This window comes from Diceros bicornis, chromosome 15, assembly GCF_020826845.1.
Source record: "Diceros bicornis minor isolate mBicDic1 chromosome 15, mDicBic1.mat.cur, whole genome shotgun sequence".
Lineage (NCBI taxonomy): Eukaryota > Metazoa > Chordata > Mammalia > Perissodactyla > Rhinocerotidae > Diceros > Diceros bicornis.
Window position 1 is genome coordinate 29284523 of NC_080754.1, and position 23561 is coordinate 29308083.

The 23561-nt window shown below is 34.9% G+C and overlaps 1 protein-coding gene across 10 annotated transcripts in view; it reads right to left on the bottom strand.

Moving 5' to 3' along the window:
- The window catches only part of DLG1 (discs large MAGUK scaffold protein 1), a 289399-nt gene that overhangs the window by 84090 nt on the left and 181748 nt on the right, over positions 1–23561 (bottom strand). For all 10 annotated transcript variants that reach the window (XM_058556076.1, XM_058556073.1, XM_058556078.1 and 7 more), the window contains 5 exons: positions 22874–22924; positions 20269–20393; positions 18023–18192; positions 16624–16760; positions 12187–12331 (listed from right to left, as the gene is read on the bottom strand). In XM_058556076.1, coding sequence (XP_058412059.1) covers positions 12187–12331; positions 16624–16760; positions 18023–18192; positions 20269–20393; positions 22874–22924 — 628 coding nt within the window. The remainder of the gene's footprint in view (positions 1–12186; positions 12332–16623; positions 16761–18022; positions 18193–20268; positions 20394–22873; positions 22925–23561) is intronic.

Consider the following 23561-nt stretch of genomic DNA (forward strand, 5'->3'; position numbering starts at 1 on the left):
CCAGGTCCAGGTCCCGGGCGCACACCGACGCACTGCTTCTCCGGCCATGCTGAGGCCGCGTCCCACATCCAGCAACTAGAAGGATGTGCAACTATGACATACAACTATTCACTGGGGCTTTGGGTAAAAAAAGCAAAAAAAAAAAAAAAAAGGAGGAGGATTAGCAATAGATGTTAGCTCAGAGCCAGTCTTCCTCAGCAAAAAGAGGAGGATTAGCATGGATGTTAGGTCAGGGCTGATCTTCCTCACAAAAAAAAAAAGAATAATGACTGAAAATTTCCCCAAATTAATGTCAGAACACCAAACCGTAGATCTAGGAAGCTCAGAGAATACCAAACAGGATAAAAGCCAAGAAAATTATACCTAGGCATATCCTTTTCAAACTATAAAAAATTTTTTAAAAGGGGAAAAAAATTCCTGAAAGAAGCCACAGGAAAAAACCCACCTTACTGACAGAGGTGCAAAGATAAGAATTATATCTAACTTCTCCTCAGAAACCATTCCAGCAAGACAGTGGAGTGAAATATTTAGTGTTAAGAGTACAAACCCACCCTGTACCCTGTAAAATTATCCTTCAAAAGCGAAGAAGAAATAAACGCTTTCTTATATAAACAAAAAATTGAGGGAATTTGTTGCCAGTAGACCTGCCTTTTGAAATGTTATAATAAATTCTTTAGAGAGAAGGAAAGTTAATAGGTCAGAAACTGAGTTATACATAAAGAAAGGAAGAGCACTGAATAAGAAATAAGTGAAGGTAAAATAAAAATTTATTTTTCTTATTGATCTAAGAGATAACACTTTGTTCAAAATAATAGCAATACTGTATTTGACTATGGATGCATATATACATTGCATATAAGCATATATATATATATATATGCTGTGTATAAGTGAAATGAACATCAGCAATGATCCAAGGGATGAGAGGGAGGAATTAGGATTATTTTGTTATTATAAGGTACTTGCAACTACCTGTGAAGCTGTATACTGGTATTTGAAAGTGGACTTTAGTTGTACATGTATACTGCAAACTCCAGGGCAACCACAAAAAAAAGTAAAAAGAGAAAATAACTATGTTAAGAAAGGAGAGAAAATGGAATCATATAAAATGCTTAATTAAAACCATAAAAGGCAGAAAAAGAGTGGATGACAGCTATAGGAACAAAGAACAAAGGCAACAAATAGAAAACAATATCAAAGTAATAGATATTAATCCAAGTGTATCAATAATCATTTTGAACATCAATGGTCTACATGTACCAATAGAAGACAGAGATTGTCAGAGTAGTTCAAAAACACAAGACCTGAGGCCGGCCCAGTGGCGCAGTGGTTAAGTGCGCATGCTCCACTTTGGCGGCCCGTGGTTCACCGGTTTGGATCCTGGGCGCGCACCATGCTGTGGTGGCGTCCCATATAAAGTAAAGGAAGATGGGCACAGATGTTAGCTCAGGGCTGATCTTCCTCACAAAAACAAAAAAACAAGACCCAGCTATATATTGTCTACAAGAAACCCACTTTAAACATAAAGGCACATACAGATTAAAAGTAAATGGGGGGTTAGTAGCTAAGCTCGTGCACTCTGCTTCGGCAGCCCAGGGTTCGCAGGTTCGGATACCAGGCATGGACCTATGCACTGCTCATCAAGCCATGCTGTGGCGGCATCCCATATACAAAATAGAGGAAGATGGGCACAGATGTTAGCTCAGGACTAATCTTCCTCACCCATAAAAAAAGTAAAGGAATGGAGAAAGACATACCATGCTAACACCAATCAAAAGCAAGCAGAAGTAGTTATATTAATTTCAAACACAGAAGATTTCAAAGTATAGAAAGTGCTCAGGGATAAAGAAAGGTATTACATAATGATAGGGGTCAATTCTCCAAGAAGACAGAACAATCCGTAACATGTATGCACCTAACAACAGAGCGTCAACCTACGTGAGGCCAAAACTGACAGAACTGCAATGAGACATAGATGAATCCACACTCCTTTATCATAAATGGACAGGTGTAGCAGACAGAAAATCAGTAAGGACATAATTGAACTCAACAACATCATTAATCAACTGGATATAGCGGACACCTACAGATTACTTCATCAACAACAGCAGAACACACCTTCTTCTTAAGCTCACATAGAACATTCACCAAGACAGACCACATCCTGGGCCATGAAACACACCTTAACAGATTTAAAAGAACAGAAATCATTCAATGGCTGCTCTCAGACCACAATGGAATTAAACTAGAAATCAATAAAAAACTAATAGCTGAAAAATTCCAAAATATTTGGGATTAAATATCACAATCCTAAATAACATATGGGTCAAAAAAGAAATCTCTAGAGAACATTTAAAAATGTTTTAAATTAAATGAAAACAGATGCAGTGGAAGCAGTGCTTAGTGGGAAATTTATAGTATTGAATGCATATATCAGAAAAGAAGAAAGATCTAACATGAATCATCTTAGTCTCTACTTTATGAAACCAGAAAAAGAAGAGCAAATTACATTCAAAGTAAGCAGAAAGAAAGAAATAATAAAAAATTAGAGCAGAAATCAACAAAACTGAAAACAGGAAATAGAGAAAATCAACAAAACCAAAGCTAGTTCTTTGAAAGATCAATAAAATCAATAAACCTCTAGCCAGGCTAAGAAAAAGAGAGAAAACAGAAATTATTAATATTAGAAATGAAAGAGAGGATATCATTACAGATCTCATGGACATTAAAGGATAATAACAAAATATTATGAACCACTCTAACCCACAAATTTGATAACCTAGATGAAATGGACCAATTTCTTGAAAGATACAATCAGCCAAAACTGATGCAAAAGAAAGAGACAATCCAGATAGGCTTATATCTATCTAAAAAATTGAATCAAGGGGCTGGCCTGGTGGTGTAGTGGTTAAGTTTGCGTGCTCCACTTCAGCGGCCCAGAGTTCACGGGTTTGGATCCTGGGTGTGGACCTATGCACAGCTCATCAAGCCATGCTGTGACAGGTGTCCCACATATAAAGTAGAGGAAGATGGTTGCAGATGTTAGCCCAGGGCCAATCCTCAGCAAAAAGAGGAGGATTAGCAACAGATGTTAGCTCAGGGCTAATCTTCCTGACCAGAAAAAAGAAAAAACAATTGAATTGATAACCCTCCAAAACAGAAAGCACCATGCCCAGATGGGTTCACTAGTGAGTTCTACCAAACGTTTAAGAAAGAAATTATATCAATTCTCTATAATCTCTTCAAGCAGACAGAAGCCAAGGGAATACTTCCTAACTCATTCTATGAAGCCAGCATTACCCTAATAATGAAACCAGACAAAGAAATTACAAGGGAAAAAAAACTCATGAAACAATATTTATCATGAACATAGATGGAAAAATCCTCAAAAGAATATCAGCAAGTCAAGTCCAACAATGTATAAAATGAACTATACACTACAAGCATCTAGGATTTATCCCAGGTATGCAAGGCTGGTTCAATATTCAAAAATCTATTAATATGATCCATCACATCAACAGGCCAAATAAGAAAAGTCACATGATGATATCAATAGATATAGAAAAAGTATTTGACAAAATCCAGTAGCAATTTATGATAAAAACTTTCAGTAAACTAGGAATAGAGGGGAGCGTCATCAACTTGATAAAGAATATCTGCAAAAATCCTACAGCTAATATCATACTTGATGGTGATAAGCTTGAAGCTTTATCACTAAGATTAGGAACAAGTGAAGGATGTCCTAACTAATGCAATAAGACAAGAAAAGAAAATAAAAGGTATATAGATGAAGAAAGAAGAAATAAAACTGTCTTTATTTGCAGATGTTAGATCATCTATGTAGAAAACCTGAAAGAATTGACAAAAAAAAACCTGGATCTAACAAGCAATCATAGCAAGGTTGCAGGATACAAAGTTAATATATAAAAGTCAATCACCAAAAATCTGTTGCATTTCCATACAGTAACAATGAACCAACAGAAAGAGAAATTAAGAAAACAACCCCATTTACAATCCCAACAAAGAATAAAATACCTAGAAATAAATTTAACCAAGGAAGTGAAAAACCTATACACTGAAAATTATAAGATACTGTTGAAAGAAAATGAAGAAGACAGAAAGAAATGGAAAGATATTCCATCCTCGGATTGGAAGAATTAACACTGCCAAAATGTCCATATTACCTAAAGCAATCTACAGATTCAATGCAATCTCTATCAAAATCCTAATGATACTTTTCACAGAAATAGAACAAAAAATTCTAAAATTTGTAAGGAACCACAAAAGACCCCGAATAGCCAAAGCAATCCTCAGAAAAAGGAACAAAGCTGGAGGAATCACACCCTGATTTCAAATTATACTACAAAGCCTTAGTAATCAAAACAGCATGGTACTGGCAGAAAAACAGACATACAGGTCAATGGAACAAAATTGAGAGCCCAGAAATAAGCCCACACATATATGGACAACTAATTTACGACAAAGGAGCCAAGAAAGGAAACAAGAAAGGAAAGTCTCTTCAACAAATGGTGTTGGGAAAACTGGAAAGCTACATGCAAAAGAATGAAACTAAACTACTCTCTAACATCATACACAAAAATTAATTGAAAGTAGATTAAAAACTTGAATGTAAGACCTAAAGCCATAAAACTCCTAAAAGAAAACATAGGCAGTATGCTCTTTGACATTGGTCTCAGCAATATCCTTTTGGATACATCTCCTCAGGCAAGGGAAACAAAAGCAAAAATGAACAAAAGGGAGTACATCAAACTAAAAAGCTTCTGCACAGCAAAGGAAACCATCAACAAGATGAAAAGACAACCTACTGAATGGGAGAAGATACTTGCAAATCATATGTCTGATAAGGGGTTAATATTCAAAACATATTAAGAACTCATACAACCCAACAACAAAAACAATCGGATTAAAAATGGACAGAGGATCTGAACAGACATTTTCCCAAAGAAGACATGCAGATGGCCAACAGGCACATGAAAAGATGACTAATATCACTAATTATCAGAGAAATGCAAATAAAAACCACAATGAGATATCACTTCACACCCATTAAAATGCTTATTATTAAAAAGACAAGAAGTAAGTGTTGGAGAGGATGTAGAGAAAAGGGAACCCTTGTACATTGTTGGTGGGACTGTAAATTGGTGCAGCCACTATGGAAAACAGTAGGGAGATTCCTGAAAAAATAAAGAATAAAACTACCATATGATCTAGCTATTCCACTTCTGGGTATTTATCGGAAGAATAAGAAAACACTAATTTGAAAAGATCCACGCATCCCTATGTTCACTGCAGCATTATTTACAGTAGCCAAGACATGAAAACAACCTAATGCCCATCGATGAATGAATGTATAAAGAGGATGTAGTATATATATATACAATGGAATACTATTCAGCCATAAAAAAGATGAAATATTGTCATTTGCAACAACATGGATGGACCTTGAGGGTATTATGCTAAGCAAAATAAAATAAAACAAAACAGAACAAAAACACAGATACAGAGAACAGTTTGGTGGTTACCAGAGGAGAAGGGGGGTAGGGGGAGGGCAAATTGGGTAAAAGGGGTCAAGTGTATGGTGATATGGAAACTAGATTTTGGTGGTGAGCACGCTGTGGTGTATACAGAAGTCAAATTATAATGTACACATCAAACTTATATAATGTTATAAACCAATGTTAGTGTAATAAAAAAAGTAAACTGCAAGTCATTAAAAAGATCAGTTGCTTTCATATATACCAGCAATGAACAAGTGGAATTTGAAATTAAAAACACGATACCATTTACATTTGCACACCCAAAAATGATATACTTAGGTATAAATCCAAAAAAATATATAAGAAGATCTGTGTGAGGAAAACTATAAAATTCTGATGAAAGATATCAAAGAAGTAAGTAACTGAGAGACAGTCCACGTTCATGGATAGGAAGACTCAATATTGTCAAGATATGAGTTCTTCCCAACTTGATCTACAGATTCAATTCAACCCCAAAATACCAGCAAGGTATTTTGTGGATTCTGTCAAACTGATTCTAAAGTGTATACGGAGAGGCAAAAGACCCAGAATAACCAACACAATATTGAAGGAAAAGAACAAAGTTGGAGGACTGACACTACCTGAGTTCAAGACTTCCTAAAAAGCTACAGTAATCAAGACAGTGTGGTATTGACAAAAGAATAGAAAAACAGATCAATGGAACTAGTCGAGTCCAGAAATACATCCATATAAACACAGTCAACTGATCTTTGACAAAGGAACAAAGGCAATACAATGGAGCAAAGACAGTCTTTTCAACAAATGGTGTTGTAACAACTGGACATACACATGCAAACAACTGGACATACACATGCAAACAAACAAAAAAAACAAATCCAGACATAAACCTTACAAAAATTAACTCTAACTGGATCACAGACTTACATGTAAAATGCAAAACTATAAAATTCCTAGACGATAACACTGGAGAAAATCTAGATGATCTTGGGTTTGGCAATGACTTTTTAGGTAGAATACCAAAGGCACGATCTATGAAAGAAAGAATTGACAGGCTAGAGACTTCATTAAAATGAAATGTTTCTGCTCTGCAAAAGACACTGTCTAGAGAATGAAAAGACAAGCCACAGACTGGGAGAATATATTTGCAAAAGACATCTCTGATAAAGGACTGTTAGCTAAAATATACAAAGAACTCAAACTCAACAAGACAACAAACAACCCAATTTAAAAATGCACCAAAGACCCTTAACAGACACCTCACCAAAGAAGACAGAAGAGAGCAAATAAGCATATGAAAAGATGCTCCACATCATATGTCATCAGGGAAATGCTAATTAAAACAACAAGATACTGCTGTACATCTATCAGAATGGCCCAAATCCAGAACACTGACAACACCAAATGCCGGTGAAGACGTGGAGCAACAGGAACTCTCATTCATTGCTGGTGGGAATGCAAAATGGTACAGCCACTTTGGAAGACAGTTTGGCTGTTTCTTATAAAACTAAATATATTCTTACCACACAATCCATCAATCGTGCTCCTTGATATGTACCCAAAGGCGCTGAAAGCTTACGTCCACACAAAAACCTGCTCACAGGTGTTTATCGCAGCTTTATTTATAATTGCCAAAATTTAGAAGAAACCAAGATATTCTTCCATAGGTGAATGGATAAATAAACTGTGGTACATCCAGAGAAAGGGATATTCAGCACTAAAAAGAAAGGAGCTATCAAGCCATGAAAAGATATGGCAGAACCTTAGACGTATTTACTATGTGAAAGAAGCCAACCTCAAAAGGATGATTCCAACTACATGACATTCTGGAAAAAGCAAAACTACGGGAACAGTAAAAAGATGAGTGGCTGCCGGGGGGTTAGTCGGATGAGCAGGCAGAGCACAGGATTTTTAAGGCAGTGAAACTACTCTGTATGATACTATAATGGTGAATACATGTCATTATACATTTGTCCAAACCCACAGAATGCACACCACCAAGAGTGAACCCTAATGTAAACTATGGGCTTTGGGCAATGATGTGGCAATGTAGGTTCATAAATTGTAACAAATATACCACTCTGGTGGGGGATGTTGATAACAGGGAAGGCTATGCATATGTGGGGGGAAGTAGTACATGGGAAATTTCTGTACTTTCTGCTGAATTTTGCTGTGAACCTAAAATTGCTGTAAAATATCAAGTCTATTAAAAAAAAAAAAAGTCTATGCCCTGACACTAGCTCAGATTTGTTATCCCAATTTATAATTATTCTTTTTAATGCACCATAAGAATAGAAAGCTGGTAAGAAGCAAAAATAAAAAATAAGCAAAAACTATCTACTGGTTCATTTCAATAATAAATGTCATTGATAGGTTGTAATTCTAACAAGAGCTAAAAACAGAAAACTATAAAGCTATTCCTGACCCAGGTAAGAAACACATCTCAGTTGCAGCTTCCAAAAACACAACACATCTGAATTATTTGCTTCATTACTGAAACACATAGAAAGCAATATTAAACTTTCTGGGGCTTTAAGTATGATAGTTACAAAACAATTCAAAATTTATCTGTAATACTTATTATTTAACCATCAATCTCTTCTTTCATTATATTACCGAGTGTCTTCTATGCACAAAGCGTTATAATACACATTGGGAGAACAAAAATGCAAGGAACCTTAGTTCAAATTACTATAGTGGCCAGACAGGTTAACATACAGGAGTGAAGTTGCCCTGAGTGAAAGATAATAGGCAATGACTGGAACTATGGCGTACTGGAGAAAAAAATGTATACTCTATCAAAAGGAGGTAGCATCTATACATCTCTACCTCTCTGAAATCATAGAAAAAGGAAAAAGTCTACAATGTCTATTGATAGTATAGGGCTTGGAAGTCTAGTGTATCTTTGATGTTATAGGTTTGCAGCGTCCAACAGCAGTTGTTTCTTGTTCAGTTCATATATAAAATGCTCTTTTGCATTTGAGCCAAAGGACTTTCTACCAATGGCTCTTGACTTTGAAAGTCCAAAGGCTTTCCTGGCTGATATGCAAGAGAATCTGTGATTTTCAAGGGAACTGGCATGTTGCCCTAAAGCAACAGACACTCGTGAATCTTTGCAATCACTGGCCTTTTTAAAGTCCAGTGTTTACTGATTTTTGACTCAAATCTCTGTGGTGCATTATCAAGTCTGGATGGAACAAAGCAACTGGACAAGAAATTCAGTCAACTGCCCAAGCCACAAAATGTATCTTTTCCCTGCCATACTCAGACTGTGCCGTTATTAAATGGATCCTCGCTGGAGGAGTCATTCTCACATGTTAAGGCACAGTATTTCACACAGGAGGGACTAAAAATTAACGTTCCTATCAAAGAAATGACAGCCCCAAAGAAGAATCAGATAAAACAACGCTATTTCCTATACCCAAAATCCTATATAAAATAAAAGATTTCCCAGAGAACTACAAAATAAGGCAGCTTAATTTATTCTCCTTAGATATCAAGATTAACGACCCAAGCCCTCCAAGGTTTGGGAGAAAAGTAAGTGGAAGAGCTTGAAGTAAAAGTGGGAAGAGATTAGTGGCCAAATCAGAAGTTCAGCCTTCTAACTGAAGAGAATATAACTTAAAAATAAGAAGATACAGGGGGCCGGCCTGGTGGCATAATGGTTAAGTCCACGCGCTCCACTTTGGTGGCCCAGGGTTCACAGGTTTGGATCCCAGGCGTGGACCTACGCACTGCTTATCAGGCCATGCTGTAGCAGGCATCCCACATATAAAGTAAAGGAAGATAGGCACGGATGTCAGCCCAGGGCCGATCTTCCTCAGCAAAAAAAAGAGGATTGGCAACACGTTAGCCCAGGGCTAATCTTCCTCAGGAAAAAAAAAAAGAGAGAGAGAGAAGATATATATAATGCAAAAATACATCAGCAGAGAAACTATGTTCTCTGTCAGATCCAATCAACTGTTTTATTCTTCAGTAATAAACCTACTTTTATTCCCAGGTACCATATTTTGGTTATTATACATATTTTGATTACAACCACAAGAGTATGGCCCCATTTGAGATCTATGGTCACAACTCAAACTACAATTTTGTGCTTTTCTCCAGTCATGTTCTGCTTTTTAGGGGAGAGGAATGGAGGAAGACAGCAGGTTGAATGAAGGAGGAGGGGGCAAAGGAGTAGAAGATATGTGCAAGGAAGTGAATATCACAACAAATCATGGAAGCTAAGCTAAAAAAAAGTAGACAAGTGGAGACACAAGGGGGCAACCAAGTGATAGTGTTAAATGACTGAAGGTCAAAATGAGGATGAACTGTTAGAATAAGGGTAAATGAACTGAGGGATGTAGTCAGAGAATGGGACGACTTAAATCAAGATTTTAGAGGTGGTAAAGGTACTGATAATGATAAGATCTAAATTGTTATCTTGGAAGCAAGTATCCGAGCTGGAGCAGAGGCAGGATAGTTAGAAAGGAAGAAATCAAGAAACAAGCCGGTTGTTAAATGAATCATCAGTGTGGATTTTGGTTGGACATCACTAAGAATGACAACATGCATAGTAGTAGCAAGAAGGACAATGGGTCTGACCCTAAGATCTTCAGCGACTAAAGCCAGACTGCTGAGGAGGACACCAGATGACTAACAATATAAGGGATAGGCAGTAAGTTGAATAGTCTGATAGCAAGGGCTTCAGGAGAGTTGATATGTAAAAATCATTTTTGTAAAAAGTTTTAAACACAAAAGCTTTTTTAAAAACACAAATTATTTATGAACTGCATATATAGTATGAACATAGACTAGAAGTATACAACAAAATTCATAATTTTAGTTGCTTAACAAGAGGGGGAATGGAAATAGAATGTTATACTTCAACTTTTTCACAATGTTCTATTAGTACAGTAACAGATGAAAAAAAAAAAGGGAAAAAAAATCCTACCTATCCTTATAGGGAAAACAACTAATCCTTATTTAATTACTACTCCTTAAGACTAGCTCTTCTATTTTTTAAATGTCATATTATTGTATATAAAAACAGATAATTCGACAATAACTTTTTTTCAATTCAACATATTTGTAATAAGCTGCCTGGCTATTTATGTATTTGGCCATAATCAGGATACCAATTCTCAATTCGTGGAACAACTGTCATAAATGTGCACATAGTGGCCTTCAACAGATAAGGCAGCATAATAAATAAATAAAACTGATACTTAAATTGGTGAACAAGATATTGTTAAATATTTTTATTAAATAAAATAATAAAATACTATTATTGAATTTGCATCTCTAATCACAAATGAAAATACATAAAGCCCTTACGTATATAGTTTGTATGCAAGACCAACTAAATGTTAAGAATTTTAAAAAGTAAAGCAAAGTTATTTTCTGACACAAATGAAGTAAAAGACATGATCCCTGTCCATTAAAGAGACTGAATACTATTAAGGAAAAAAATTCAGTTATACTTGAGTAATTAATGAATCAATGAACATATAAGAAAGATCTATCACTGGAGAACAGTACATACATTTCAAAATATAATTTGTATTTAACTTATAATGATTAGTGATGGTAATGAACTTTTACAGTTTTAAAACTGGAAACACTGCCACTTACAAAATCACAAATATCTCTAAAATTCTACAATTTAAAAAAGGAAAACTTGGAAAAGTAGATTACAAAGAGTACATTTAAGATCTTTACTACACATGGGTGCTTCTAATATCACCTCAACGAACTAAACAAATAAACTTTCATTTTTCAACCATCACAAATACATTAAAAATATATTTAAATCTCACCTCAGCTTGTATATTAAAAAACTGAAAATCAAATAAGAAACTTAAAATCACATAAGTACTTCCCTAATAACTCAATTGTAGGCAACACAATTGTATTACACACAAATATAGCCTAGGCAATATACTAGGAGCTTAAAGTACAGCTATTTGTGCTCACATAGTTGAGAGTATAGAAAAGCCTAAGTTTTAGAAATATTTTAAAGCAGTGTTTCTCAAAGTGCAGTCCATGAACAAGCGGCACCAGAAGCATCAGAATTCCCTGGCTTGTTAAAAGAATTAATTGCTTGTTAAAGTAAATTTCTGTGCTCCATCCCAAAACTATTAGAACAAAACAATAATCTGCATTATTTGCAAATATCTTTGGTGATTATTATTTACATGAAAGTTTGAGAATCAATCCCTTAAATACTAAAAGTAATTACCGCTATAGAATAGTAAAGGTGACAGATCCCCCCTTCTTATTATGATTCTGACTTAAAATTGATTTTTTTTTTTTGGTGAGGAAGATCAGCCCTGAGCTAACATCCATGCCAATACTCCTCTTTTTGCTGAGGAAGACTGGCCCTGGGCTAACATCTGTGCCCATCTGCCTCCACTTTATATGAGACGCCGCCACGGCACGGCCTGACAAGCGGTGCCTCGGTGCACGTTCGGGATCCGAACCCGGGCCGCCAGTAGCAGAGTGCTGCGCACTTAACCACTATGCCACAGGCTGGCCCCTTAAAATTGATTTTTTAAAACTATCAAGTTAAAATGCTTAATAGTTCCTTTAAAAATATTTGTATAACGTTTAAGTTTTATATTGGGAGGCTTTCTTTAAAATACATCACGTCTCAGGAAATAGGATAGATTTAAGCAAACAGACTTACAGTTGGTGATATCCGGTGGTGCATAGCTGTCATTCATATACATACTCGTGGGTTTTGCCACTTTCAAATAAACAAAATCAGATGTGTTTTTTAAGGCAGTTACTGCTTCCTCATGAGTAACTTCTTCTAAACACACACTATTCACCTGAAACAAAATCCCAAAAGATTTATTTTAAGGCACCAAAAGATAGGGAAAATGCAAGAGTGATTTAAGGAATATAAAGGTGTATGGGAAGAAAATACCCATGTTTATTGTCTATGATATCAGGAAGTTGTTTATGATGATAAGTGAAGTTGTTTATGTATGCTAATGAAACAGCCAATCTTGATTCAAGCCCCTATTCCTCCCAGTCCCCAAGCCTGAACCTCCTTCCACTCCCAGGGATTTAGGAATGTGTATGGGTATATTTTAGTTTTTGTTTGTTTTTTCTTTAAAGAAAATGAGACCATACTAAAGTTTTTGGTCAGCAACTGGATTTTTAGTATAAGGTATCTTAAAGATCTTTCCATGTGGGGACACACAGAATTACTTCATTTTCAAAAGCTGTTGCACAGTACCTATTGTGTGGTTATATCATAATTTATTAGGCCATTCCAATATTAATATATATTTAAACTGTTCTTGTAAATAGATAGCTTTAGTAAATTAATATTTACTACCTCAGAATATGAGAGTGTTCATTTACTCAGACCTTTGCCAACAATGAATATTATCAATTTATTTTAAAAAGCCTGTAAAATGCTGCATGGTTTAATTCGTACATCACTTATATTTAAATCTATACTTCTGTCGTTAATAGTCAAAAGTTGAGATGTTTTTTCAATTATCGGTTGGCCATTCAAATATCGTATAGAAATGGAATTGATTTTTAGGTAGTGATGTTGTATCCTGCAACCTTGCTAAACTGGTTTACTAGTTCTATTAGTAGGTTCCTTAGGATTTTCTATATACAATATGATGCAATCTGCAAATATAGTTTTACTTCTTCCTTCCCAGTCTAAATGTGTTTTTCCTTTCTTATTGCCCTAGCTAGACTCTTCAGTACAATGTTGAAGAGAAGTGGCAATCTGCGTCTTTCTGGGAATTTGTCCATTTCATGTAAGTTATCTAATGTGTTGACATACAGTCGTTCATAAATAAAAGTATTCCTATATGTTTCCTCTTTCATTCCTATTTTTAGAAATTTGAGTCTTCTTTTTTTCTTAGTCCGTATAGCCAAAGGTTTGTCAATTTTGTTGACCTTTTTGAAGAACCAAGTTTTGGTTTTATTGTTGATCTTCTCTATGGTTTTCCTATTCCCTACTTCATTAATTTCTGCTCTATATTATTTTCTTCCTTCTGCTAGGTTTAGGTTTAGATTGCTCTTTTTGGTAAATTTTTTTTGTGCACAAAAATAAAACACAATAAATGCTTCTAACATTTTAAATTACAATGTACTAAACAAATATTTGTTTCAGTACAGTTTTCATTTCCCTAGTTTTGTACCTTTATAATTGACAGTAGGAGAGTTTTTGATTTTGACAAAAATTTCTAAAGGTCACAGAACAACCATAACTTTCCCCATTGATCATTAATACTGCTTTGCAGGGTTTCAGCTACATGGTCATTTTTATGGTCTCACACTACCATGTAAAGACTGCCTGCATTTTGAAATACACAGCTGTGGTACACTGCTCCTTTGATGGACTGCAATGAGCCATGGATCTTGGTATTCACACCCTTGTAAAATCTCTTCCTACACTGAATCTTGCTTGGCCATATAACTAGCTTTACCCAATGAACATTAGTAACTGTGATACAAAAAGAGGACTGATAAATGCCACATACTGGAGCTTGCCTTCTTGGAAAGCTCACTCTTGGTATGTCTCTCTTGGAACTCGGCCACCATACTGTGAGAAACCCAACTTAGCCACGTGGAGAGGCCACTGGAGAATTAAACACCTGGCTAACACACCCCCACTTGAGCTTCCAGCTGATAGCCAATACCAAACTGACCGCCATATGTGAGCCAACTTGGAAATGGATCCCTGGCCCTAGTTGAGCCACTCCAGTTGACATTATGTGGAGTAGAGACAGGGTGTCCTGGCCAAACCCTACCCAAATCGCAGAAGTGTAAGCAAATAAATGATTATTGCTGTTTTAGCCACTAATTTTTGTGTTTTCTTATGCAGCATTAGAAAACTGATAAAAGAGCTGACAAGATTTGCTGAGGGATTCAATGTGAAGTATGAAATAAAGAGGATGATCCTAAAGTTTAGACTTGGGCAAATAGAAGGATCAAGTTCCCATTTAATGAGATGTGAAAACCGTAGATAAGAGAGATAAGAGGAATACCAAGACAGAGAGTGACCATTAGGCAAAATGGAAAAAGTGCCTGAAGAAGTAGGAAGGTGTGTCAAATGCCTGATACGTCAATTAAGATGAGAACTAAGAATTGAATAATTTCAGTGGAATTACAACAACAAAAGCCTCACTAAATAGTAAATCAGCATAAATTGCTAGCTGCCTATCACTAAAATTGATTCTGGAGAAACCAAAAAGAAAAACGTGGTACTCAAAAGATGAAAAAATAAAAGTGACAAACCCAGTGGAGAAAAAAGGCTGTTTTGAACTGGTATATGTGTCTGTGGGTGTGTTTGTGTGTGTGTGTGGGTGATGATGATGGGGTGTTGGTTGTAGCTTGGGGAAAAAAGCAAGTCATAGCTGTGAGAGGATAAGATAGAGAAAAGCAGTTCAAGGTCAGCTCCTTCGTCTTCCCCATCATGAACTCAAAAATAATCCATCTATCTTCTTGCTGCAACAACAAGCAGTCCTTGCTACAAGCTGGACAGCATGTAGAACAAAGGAATCGTTTCTATAGTGCTGATGAGAGTGTAAATTTTTACAAGCAGTTTGGAAAAGAATATGTTTTTGTTATAATGTTACTAATAGGATACCCCACAATCCATTAAATTCCATTCTCAAGTCAATAGGTGAAACTCTAGTCCATGTTCAGCCAAACACACAGTAGCTCTACCTAGCAGAATTATTCACAATACCAAAAAAAAGAAAGGAAATAACCCAACTTATCACTCTACCAGACCTAGTTTATGTGCCTTTTAAGATGCACTTGAGCCTACCTGCCCACTAGGTCTTGGCTGCTTGCTTAGTGGCGAGTCCTGGCTACTGCTACTCTCACCTTGTCTCCTACCTAAATTACCACCTCTTTCAGCCTCTCTGGAGTAAGGGCTGGGCTTGGGAAAGGCTGATGTGCTCCACATTGTGAGAGCTGTAACATGTTAGAAGCCCATGTCTGACCTGTCTAGACCACTGAGGCTCTAGCTCTTCCCACCACTTCTGGGTTCAGGGGAAGTGCTGGGCCACGAACTAAGGGAGCTGGCTTCTCTAGCATTTGCCCAGAGGAAGTAGGTAACACAGCACGGAAATTTGGGACAGTTAACCCCCAGGGGGTAGACTTTAACTAACAAGAGACAGGAGACTAAAAGGGGCCAGCGGATAAATTCTTTCTTTTCCCCGGACAGCTGTATCTAAGGTTGAGTGGTTCCACATCACCTGAATGGAAGACTGTCCTACATGACAAGCATCAGCCACATTTTCTTATGAAATTATAGCCAGCTCAGAAACAACACCTTGTATTGGCTTTCCCTCATTCTCTGCCTCACTTTTCATTTCCACTCACTCCAGCTTCTCTGAGAGTACACTTCCCTACAATACCATAGCACACCAGTTTTTCTTCAGGTTTTGTTTTTCTAGGGAACACGGGCTAAGACAGTTATTGATGAAGATTGGATAAATACATTGTGGTACAGTCCCAGAATAGAATATTATATAGAGGTGAAATGAATAAATTTCAGCTCTAGGCAACAACATGGATGAATCTCAGTAAAACAATATTGAGTAAAAAAGTATTAAAAGACTGTATACAGCACAATAGCCTTTAAAAATTTTTCAAACCAATTAATACTAAACAAAATATTTAGGCATACGTATGTGATTAAACAATGTTTAGAAAGCAAAGGAATGAGAAACACAAATTGTTGATATGGGTTAGGGAATGCCTTGAACAGTTTTCATTATATTATAAATAAAATAAAGTCAAAAAAAGGAAAAAAGAAGGTCACACAGAAATGAAGGATGACACTCTGTTATAAACCTAAGGATTATGATTAAACAATTCTGTGCATCCAAGCCCCTGATGCTTCAACAAAAAAGAGAAGGAAAAGGGAAAAAAAAAAAGAATAAAAGAGAAAGAGAAGGAACCTGGTAGAGCAAATAAACAGGCAAATAAAGATAATACCAAAAAGCATTTTTTATTTTGACTAAAGCAAGGCTAGTATTCACTCATTTAAACATTTCTGGCATGTAGAAATTTCAGAGTCTGTCAGGAAAAAAAGACATCAAAATGATTTTTATAACAATAGATTTCTCATACTTACTGCTAAAAGTTTATCTCCAATTTGAAGTTTACCATCTTTATGTGCTGCGCCTCCTTCAATTATTTTGGTAACATAGATACTATTATCCCCAGGAATATGTTGATTTCCAACACCTCCAGCAATGCTGAATCCAAGACCTGTTTGGAAAACACTAGTTTTAGAATCTCATCAAGAAATGTGAACCTAAGTCCAGAAAGAACTGGCTGAAAACTAGAAGGTGATAATTTCATCACACTGATGTTTTTTAAAATAGAAAAGAACCCATTTACCTACTTTTTAAATCCTAAGTATTTGTTCTGCAAGCAGGGGACAATTATAAACATAAGTGCTCCTATAGTTACAAATAAGTTCCTTTTTTCTTCAAGGTTACTTCTTAAATCTCTTTGTAAATGCATATGTCAGTTCAAAGACACACTGTAAAATTATGTTTCACTTTTGTTTCCATCATAATTGTGTATCTTACTAGCACTTTTTTTTTTTTTGAGGAAGATTGGCCCTGAGCTAACATCTATTGCCAATTTTCCTCTTTTTCCCCTTTTTTCTCCTCAAAGCCCCATTAGCTAGTTGTACGTCATAGTTGCTCTACGTGGAACACCGCCTCAGCATGGCTTGATGAGCAATGCGTAGGTCTGCGCCCAGGATCCAAACAGGCAAACCCCAGGCTGCCAAAACGGAGCGCCTGAACTTAACTGCTACAGCACTGGGCTGGCCCCTTACTAACACTTTTAATACTTTCACAAGATTAAACCAACTGAGAAAAAATAATAAAATTGTCTGTTGGTGGTGGGCAGAACTAACGGCTTCAGAAATGTGAGTAATTTTGTTCTTTTCCCAATATTCTACGAATTAATTTTAAATAAGGAATTTCTGTGATTCATAAATCCCATAGCTTCACAGTACCAGACGAATTTGTAGCTCTCTATTCCTTTTTTCATTTGCTGGAATACCACCTCTTCCATGAAGCCACAAATGAGAATCAATATTTCCATTTATCTTCAATCCCATCAATATTTTCAAAATTTAGAAATCACGTCTTAAGAGTCCTCATTGCAGAGGTAACTGCTAATGACACACTTATAAATTTTCTTCTTTTAACTTAGCCTGTGTATCTGCATTTAATGTACTTTGTAGATGAATGATTAAGTTAATATCTTAATGTACTTTGTAGTTAATGATTAAAAGTTAATATCAACACTATACATGACTTCAAAGTGTTTAGACAGAATTCTACTTAAGACAAAAGTCAGTAGAAATAACAGAAAAACTCTAAAAATTCACACAAGTTCTGCAGATTACCAGTATTGCTTTCTTAGAATGTGTGTCATAAACAACTTCCTAGTTACACTTAACTCAGAGATTTCTTACTTAATCATCTGTCTTAGTTTGATTTATTTCATACCTTTAGGACCTTTAATGAGCTTTATTTCCATTATTTTTTCTGATATTGGTTTTCGTCTTTTTACATACAATCGTACGATAGACCCTGCTTCTTTCAATGCTTCAACTGCTTTACTATGTGTTACATCACGAACATCTACTTCATTTACTCGCAATATACAGTCATTGACCCTGAGAAAAAAATAAAACATTAAAAATTAACATTAAATATTAAAAATATAAATATCAACTTTCTTTTTTTGTAAGGAAGACTGGCCCTGAGCTAACATCCGTTGCCAGGCTTCCTCTTTTTGCTGAGGAAGATTAGCCCTGAGCTAACATCTGCGCCCACCTTCCTCTATTTTGTATATGGGATGCCGCCACAGCGTGGCTTAATGAGCAGTGTGTAGGTCCGCACCCAGGAGTACACAAACTTAACCACCATGCCACCAGGCCAGCCCCCTAAATATCAATTTTTCACTTTGCCAATTATTTCCTGTCATTTTCATTTTTAAGGTAAAGAGAATTATTTATTACTGGAGAATATACAAAAGACAAAAATACATGCTAAATTCCAATGTATTAAATACCCATATAAATAAACACAAACATTTCCCAAGGGCCAGTAAAAGAAAGAATGCAAATAATAGATTATTACACAAAAATATTAAATAATTATGACAGCTGCAATTTGTATGCTTATTGCATGCTTATTATGTGTAGGCATTGATACTTTACAAAAATAGCAAATATTTATTTAGCACTGACTACGTCAGGTACTTCTTTTAGTGTTTTAACCCTTACAACAACCTATAAGATGGATACATATTTATATCCCTATTTTACAGATGGAGAAACTGAGACACAAAGAGCTTAAATAACTTTCCCAAGGCCACCCAGAGAATGACTGACAGAGCTGTGATTCAAAGATAAAAAAATGAGGTTCAGACTAAGTAACTACCTTAAGGTCACAGAGATAGTAAGTGGCAAAAACAGACTAATTCATTGATTTATCCAAAAATAATTTTCTGATTGCCTTTTCCAACCTAGACAGATTTTAAGACATAAAGTTCATTATTGAAATTTATATGAAGTTAAAGATTACATCAATTATTAAAAGGCTTCTCATATAAATAATTTATCTAATTTGACATAGTAATACATTTTTTTAAAGTTTGATTTATTCCTAGTCTTAACTTTTCCTCCTAGTTCTGGTCTCAGTTTCAATTGCACAGTATTCCATCAGGGGAAAAAACAACAACAAAAAAAAGATGTTCATCTCAAATTGGACAGGGAAGAGGAACAAAACACAATTAAAATATTAAAACTGATCCTGGTAATTATCTAATTAACTTTCTTTAGAGGAAAGAAATTCTATATCCAAAAACAGTGATACCTTAGAGTTATTACCATAGATATGTTCTTCAGTGAAACTTATGGAACATTAATTTTTCATAAGAAGCATAAATAAAAGGCCAGTTAACAGAACCAGGAAGTAAATGTCTACATTTACATGAATGATCAAATTATTAATTTTATATCTAATTTCATTAAATACCACCTGTCATATGCAATGACAAGTAAAGTTTAAAACTGAACAGCCGCATAAGGTACCAATAGCCTTAAAATAAGATATTGTTTTTAACAGACCATACAAAATCCTCATTCTTAAAACTTTAGATTGTCACCATATATGAAAAACAACAAACAAGAGAATAGGAAAAGTGTCATAATCCACGGCCTAAGGAGTAACAAAGTATGTTAAAGATATCTTCTGGAATGGGACACTAAATTTAAGCAAGAGACCAATGTTACTTTCTTCTACTCAATTAATAAAATATGTTAATTTATTTAAAGTTTGCATAATCTTTTTTCTTTACAGTATGAAACAAACTCAGATATATATAATCCCCTTATCTTAAATAAATTTATATGTTTCCCACTCAGAAAATAAACGGAAAACATTTTGTGAATGTATCTGAAAATACAAAGGGAAATCTCTAATTTTTATAAATTTGCTTACATTTAAACCATCAATCAAATTTATTATTCAAAATGTTAAAATATCTAAGATAAAATTGAATTCTTAAATGAAAAGAAGAAAACAATGCTTAGAGCACAATTATCTCATTCATTCACTTGTTATTTGACCATCTATGTTACATAAGTTATGAAAGTATTTTTTATTTTTACTTATGTCTGTTCAGTTTGCCTCAAGAAAAATATACAAAGTGGATTCAGTATCACAACATAAAGTGCAAAACATACCGCAATCTTCCGTCTTGGGCAGCTGCTCCCCCTGCAATAATTTTGGTAATGAAAATACTTGAGTCATCTCCAATGTGTGGGTTGTCCGTACCTCCTGCAATGCTGAAACCAAGCCCTGAATTTCCCTGGGGAAAGAGGAAAAAGAATTCAAGACTGAATAACAATTACCTTTATTGATAGGTTCTTGTCATTATAAGACCTGGATCCTGTGTTAACACAGGGAACACACACACAAAGGTATATGTGTAGGGAATATGAAGATTCTAAATTAGGAAATATAAAGAAAGCTCTTTATTCTCTATGAAGAATTCAGAGGCATTACTGTTGAGTAGGTGAGGTTGAAGAACATGTACTGAGTACTTTTGGAGTCTAGTCTACAGTTCTTTCTTTAAAAGTATGTGCAACTTGTCCTTGGATCAGTCACCCATCTGTAGAGGTGTCACTACATCTTTCTTCCAGAGTGCATCTCATGTTTGGTAAGGCAAATCTCTCCTAAGAGAAAAACACTCAAGTGATCTTTCTGCTGCTATTATTTCTGAGTAGGTAAAACCTTCTTCTGCTAACTTTGCTATCAGCTTATTTAAAAATCACCAAATTGTATCCGCTAAGTAACAGTTGCCATCATCCTTGATGTGTTGAACCAAGACACCTGACTAGCAAAAGGCATTTTTTAATACTGAAAGCCTAACCTGAGAACTTAACATGGGTGAGCTTTCTTGATAGCAAAGTCAATTTTGCCAAAGCAGAGCTACTTTTTCCTTGTTTTACATACTGGATTTCTGAGTAATATTTTCGTTGAAGAAAGGGCTCTACTGCTACAAAAAGTCTTTAAGAACAATCGTTCTAAGTAACAGTGTTAAAAAATGTTTATTTTTGCAAGAATATTCTAACTCTGGTTTTCAGGCAACTCAAATAAGTGGATATATCCAGACCTATTACTTAACTGTTAGTATTAAATAGCTTAAACAGTCTCTCTACTATGATGTGTGAATTTTTTTTCCAGTTTAAACTCTTGAAGAGCTACTAGAGTCTCAATAACAGTATCAAAAGGTTGTGAGGTTACCAAGTTACTCAGGTACTCAAGTTCTTTTTTCATATGCTTTTTAAAAATTGAGATATAATTTACATATAACATTGTGTAAGTTTAAGGTGTACAACGAGTTGATTCAATACATTTATATATTGCAATATGATTACCACTGTAGCTTTAGCTAACACCTCTATCATGTCACATAATTATCATTTCTTTTTTGTGGTGACAACATTTAAGATCTAGTCTCTTAGCAATTTTGAAGTGTATAATACAGTATTGTTGACTATAATCACTATGCTGTGCATTAGATCTCCAGAACTTATTCATCTTCTAGTTGCAAGTCTGTACTTTAATAACAGCTCTCCAATCCTGGTACTCGAGTTCTTTAATCAGCAAAAAATACAACATACAGTCATAACTAAATAAAGAAATTTAAAAGGCACTGAGAAAGAATGAAAAATGAATAAGATAAAAAGTTAGGATTATATGTCAATTATATCACAATAGGTTGAGGAAAACAAAACAACAAAATACCATATTAAAATACATACAATATATTAACACTGGGTTTACTTGAAAATTACTCAGTCATCCACCTCGAACAGGTGACCCAAATTTGGGTAGCAGGCGGTATAGATCTATTACACATGTAAAAGACCCTCTCAGGTCTATTTTCACTCAGAGTCTATTCTGGCAAATCTAATTAGCTAGGATTTTAGTCTTAAATATACAGACTTTCAGCTACTTTGGAAATTTACTTGTGTGGAACACTTCATTTCCCCCAGTGCTGGTCAGACAAGGCGGCATTATTAAAATACAGTATCAATTGAACGCAGAAATTCTTAAGGGGAAAATATTCAAGAAAATTTACACATCTGAATTGTACTCAAGTTATTTTCTGACTGGGGGAGCATATGATAATAAAGTTTCAATAGGGTCTTGTCCATTAGAACTATGGCTATTAATTTTGCTGGGAAGAAAACTGATACAATGACCATGTTACTAGGATACTAAAAACTTATTTAAAAATAAATATTTTATCATAAGAAAAATAAATAATAAAATTAAAAACAAAGAAAAATCTGAGAAACTGTTAGTCTAGAGAAGCCTAGGGAGACATGATAATTAAACGTAATATGGTATACACTGGAAGAGAAAAACATAAAAACTAAGGAAATCCAAATAAAGTATAGACTTTAGTTAATAATAATGTATCAATATTGGTTCATTACTTGAAACAAATGTATTCTAGTAATGTAAGATGTTAACAATAGGTAAAACTGAGTCCAGGGTAAATGGGAACTCTCTGTACAACTTTTCTGTAAATCTAAAACTACTTTAAATAAAAAGTTTATTTTAAAGAAAAAGGTTATTAAAGAAAAGTAACATGTTCTGAAAATACCATGGCTAATTTTATGATATGTGAACTTATAAAAGAAACTAATATTACATAGTTCTGTTTTTGAAAGATATTCTCCCTTGAATTCTATATTAAAGAGCAGTGTATTTAAAGAGTTCTTTAAAGCACCAGATTTACACATAAAAAAACTTAAGATAATTAATAGTTTTTACCCTTTCAAGTGTGATTTCTTCATATTCATAATCTGCATCAGTGCCATTAACCTAATGGGGGAAAAAAGAAGTAGCATAGAAACTTAGAGTGTAAAATTTGAAACAGCAAGACTTAATTTTTGCATGACTTATTAATGAAAATCTGTTAAATGTGATAGCAGCCAAATAATATAGCTTTATTTAAAACATTTTAAGGAAGATTTTTAAGGAATGACAAGAGTGCAAATGTGATTAATAAATTGACATTTATGGTATTACAACTTTCAAATATAAAAAGAGTACATATTCAGCTTTATTTTAATATTATTGAACTCTGACTCTTTTCTCTGCCTTGATCCACACATCTAAGCAGTCACCAATTCTTACTGATTTGAATATTTCAATTTTTCTGAGAACCATAACCTCTTCATTCTCATTTCTATTACCTTGGTTCAAGCCTTTGTTAATCTCCTCTGGACTACTGCCAATGTAATCTACTCAATCTCTTAGATTAGTATTCTCCACTGCCCAAATCATTCAAATGTGTCTTACACAGATGTCTTTTTGGAGCTCATGTCTAATAACAAACTTCCAGAAATTCTCATACAAGGCTCTGCATGACTGACCCCAATCTATCACTCAGCTTCATTCTTAGCATACATATCTCTTGTCTTCATGAGCCTTACATACCATCAGATCTGAATGCCTT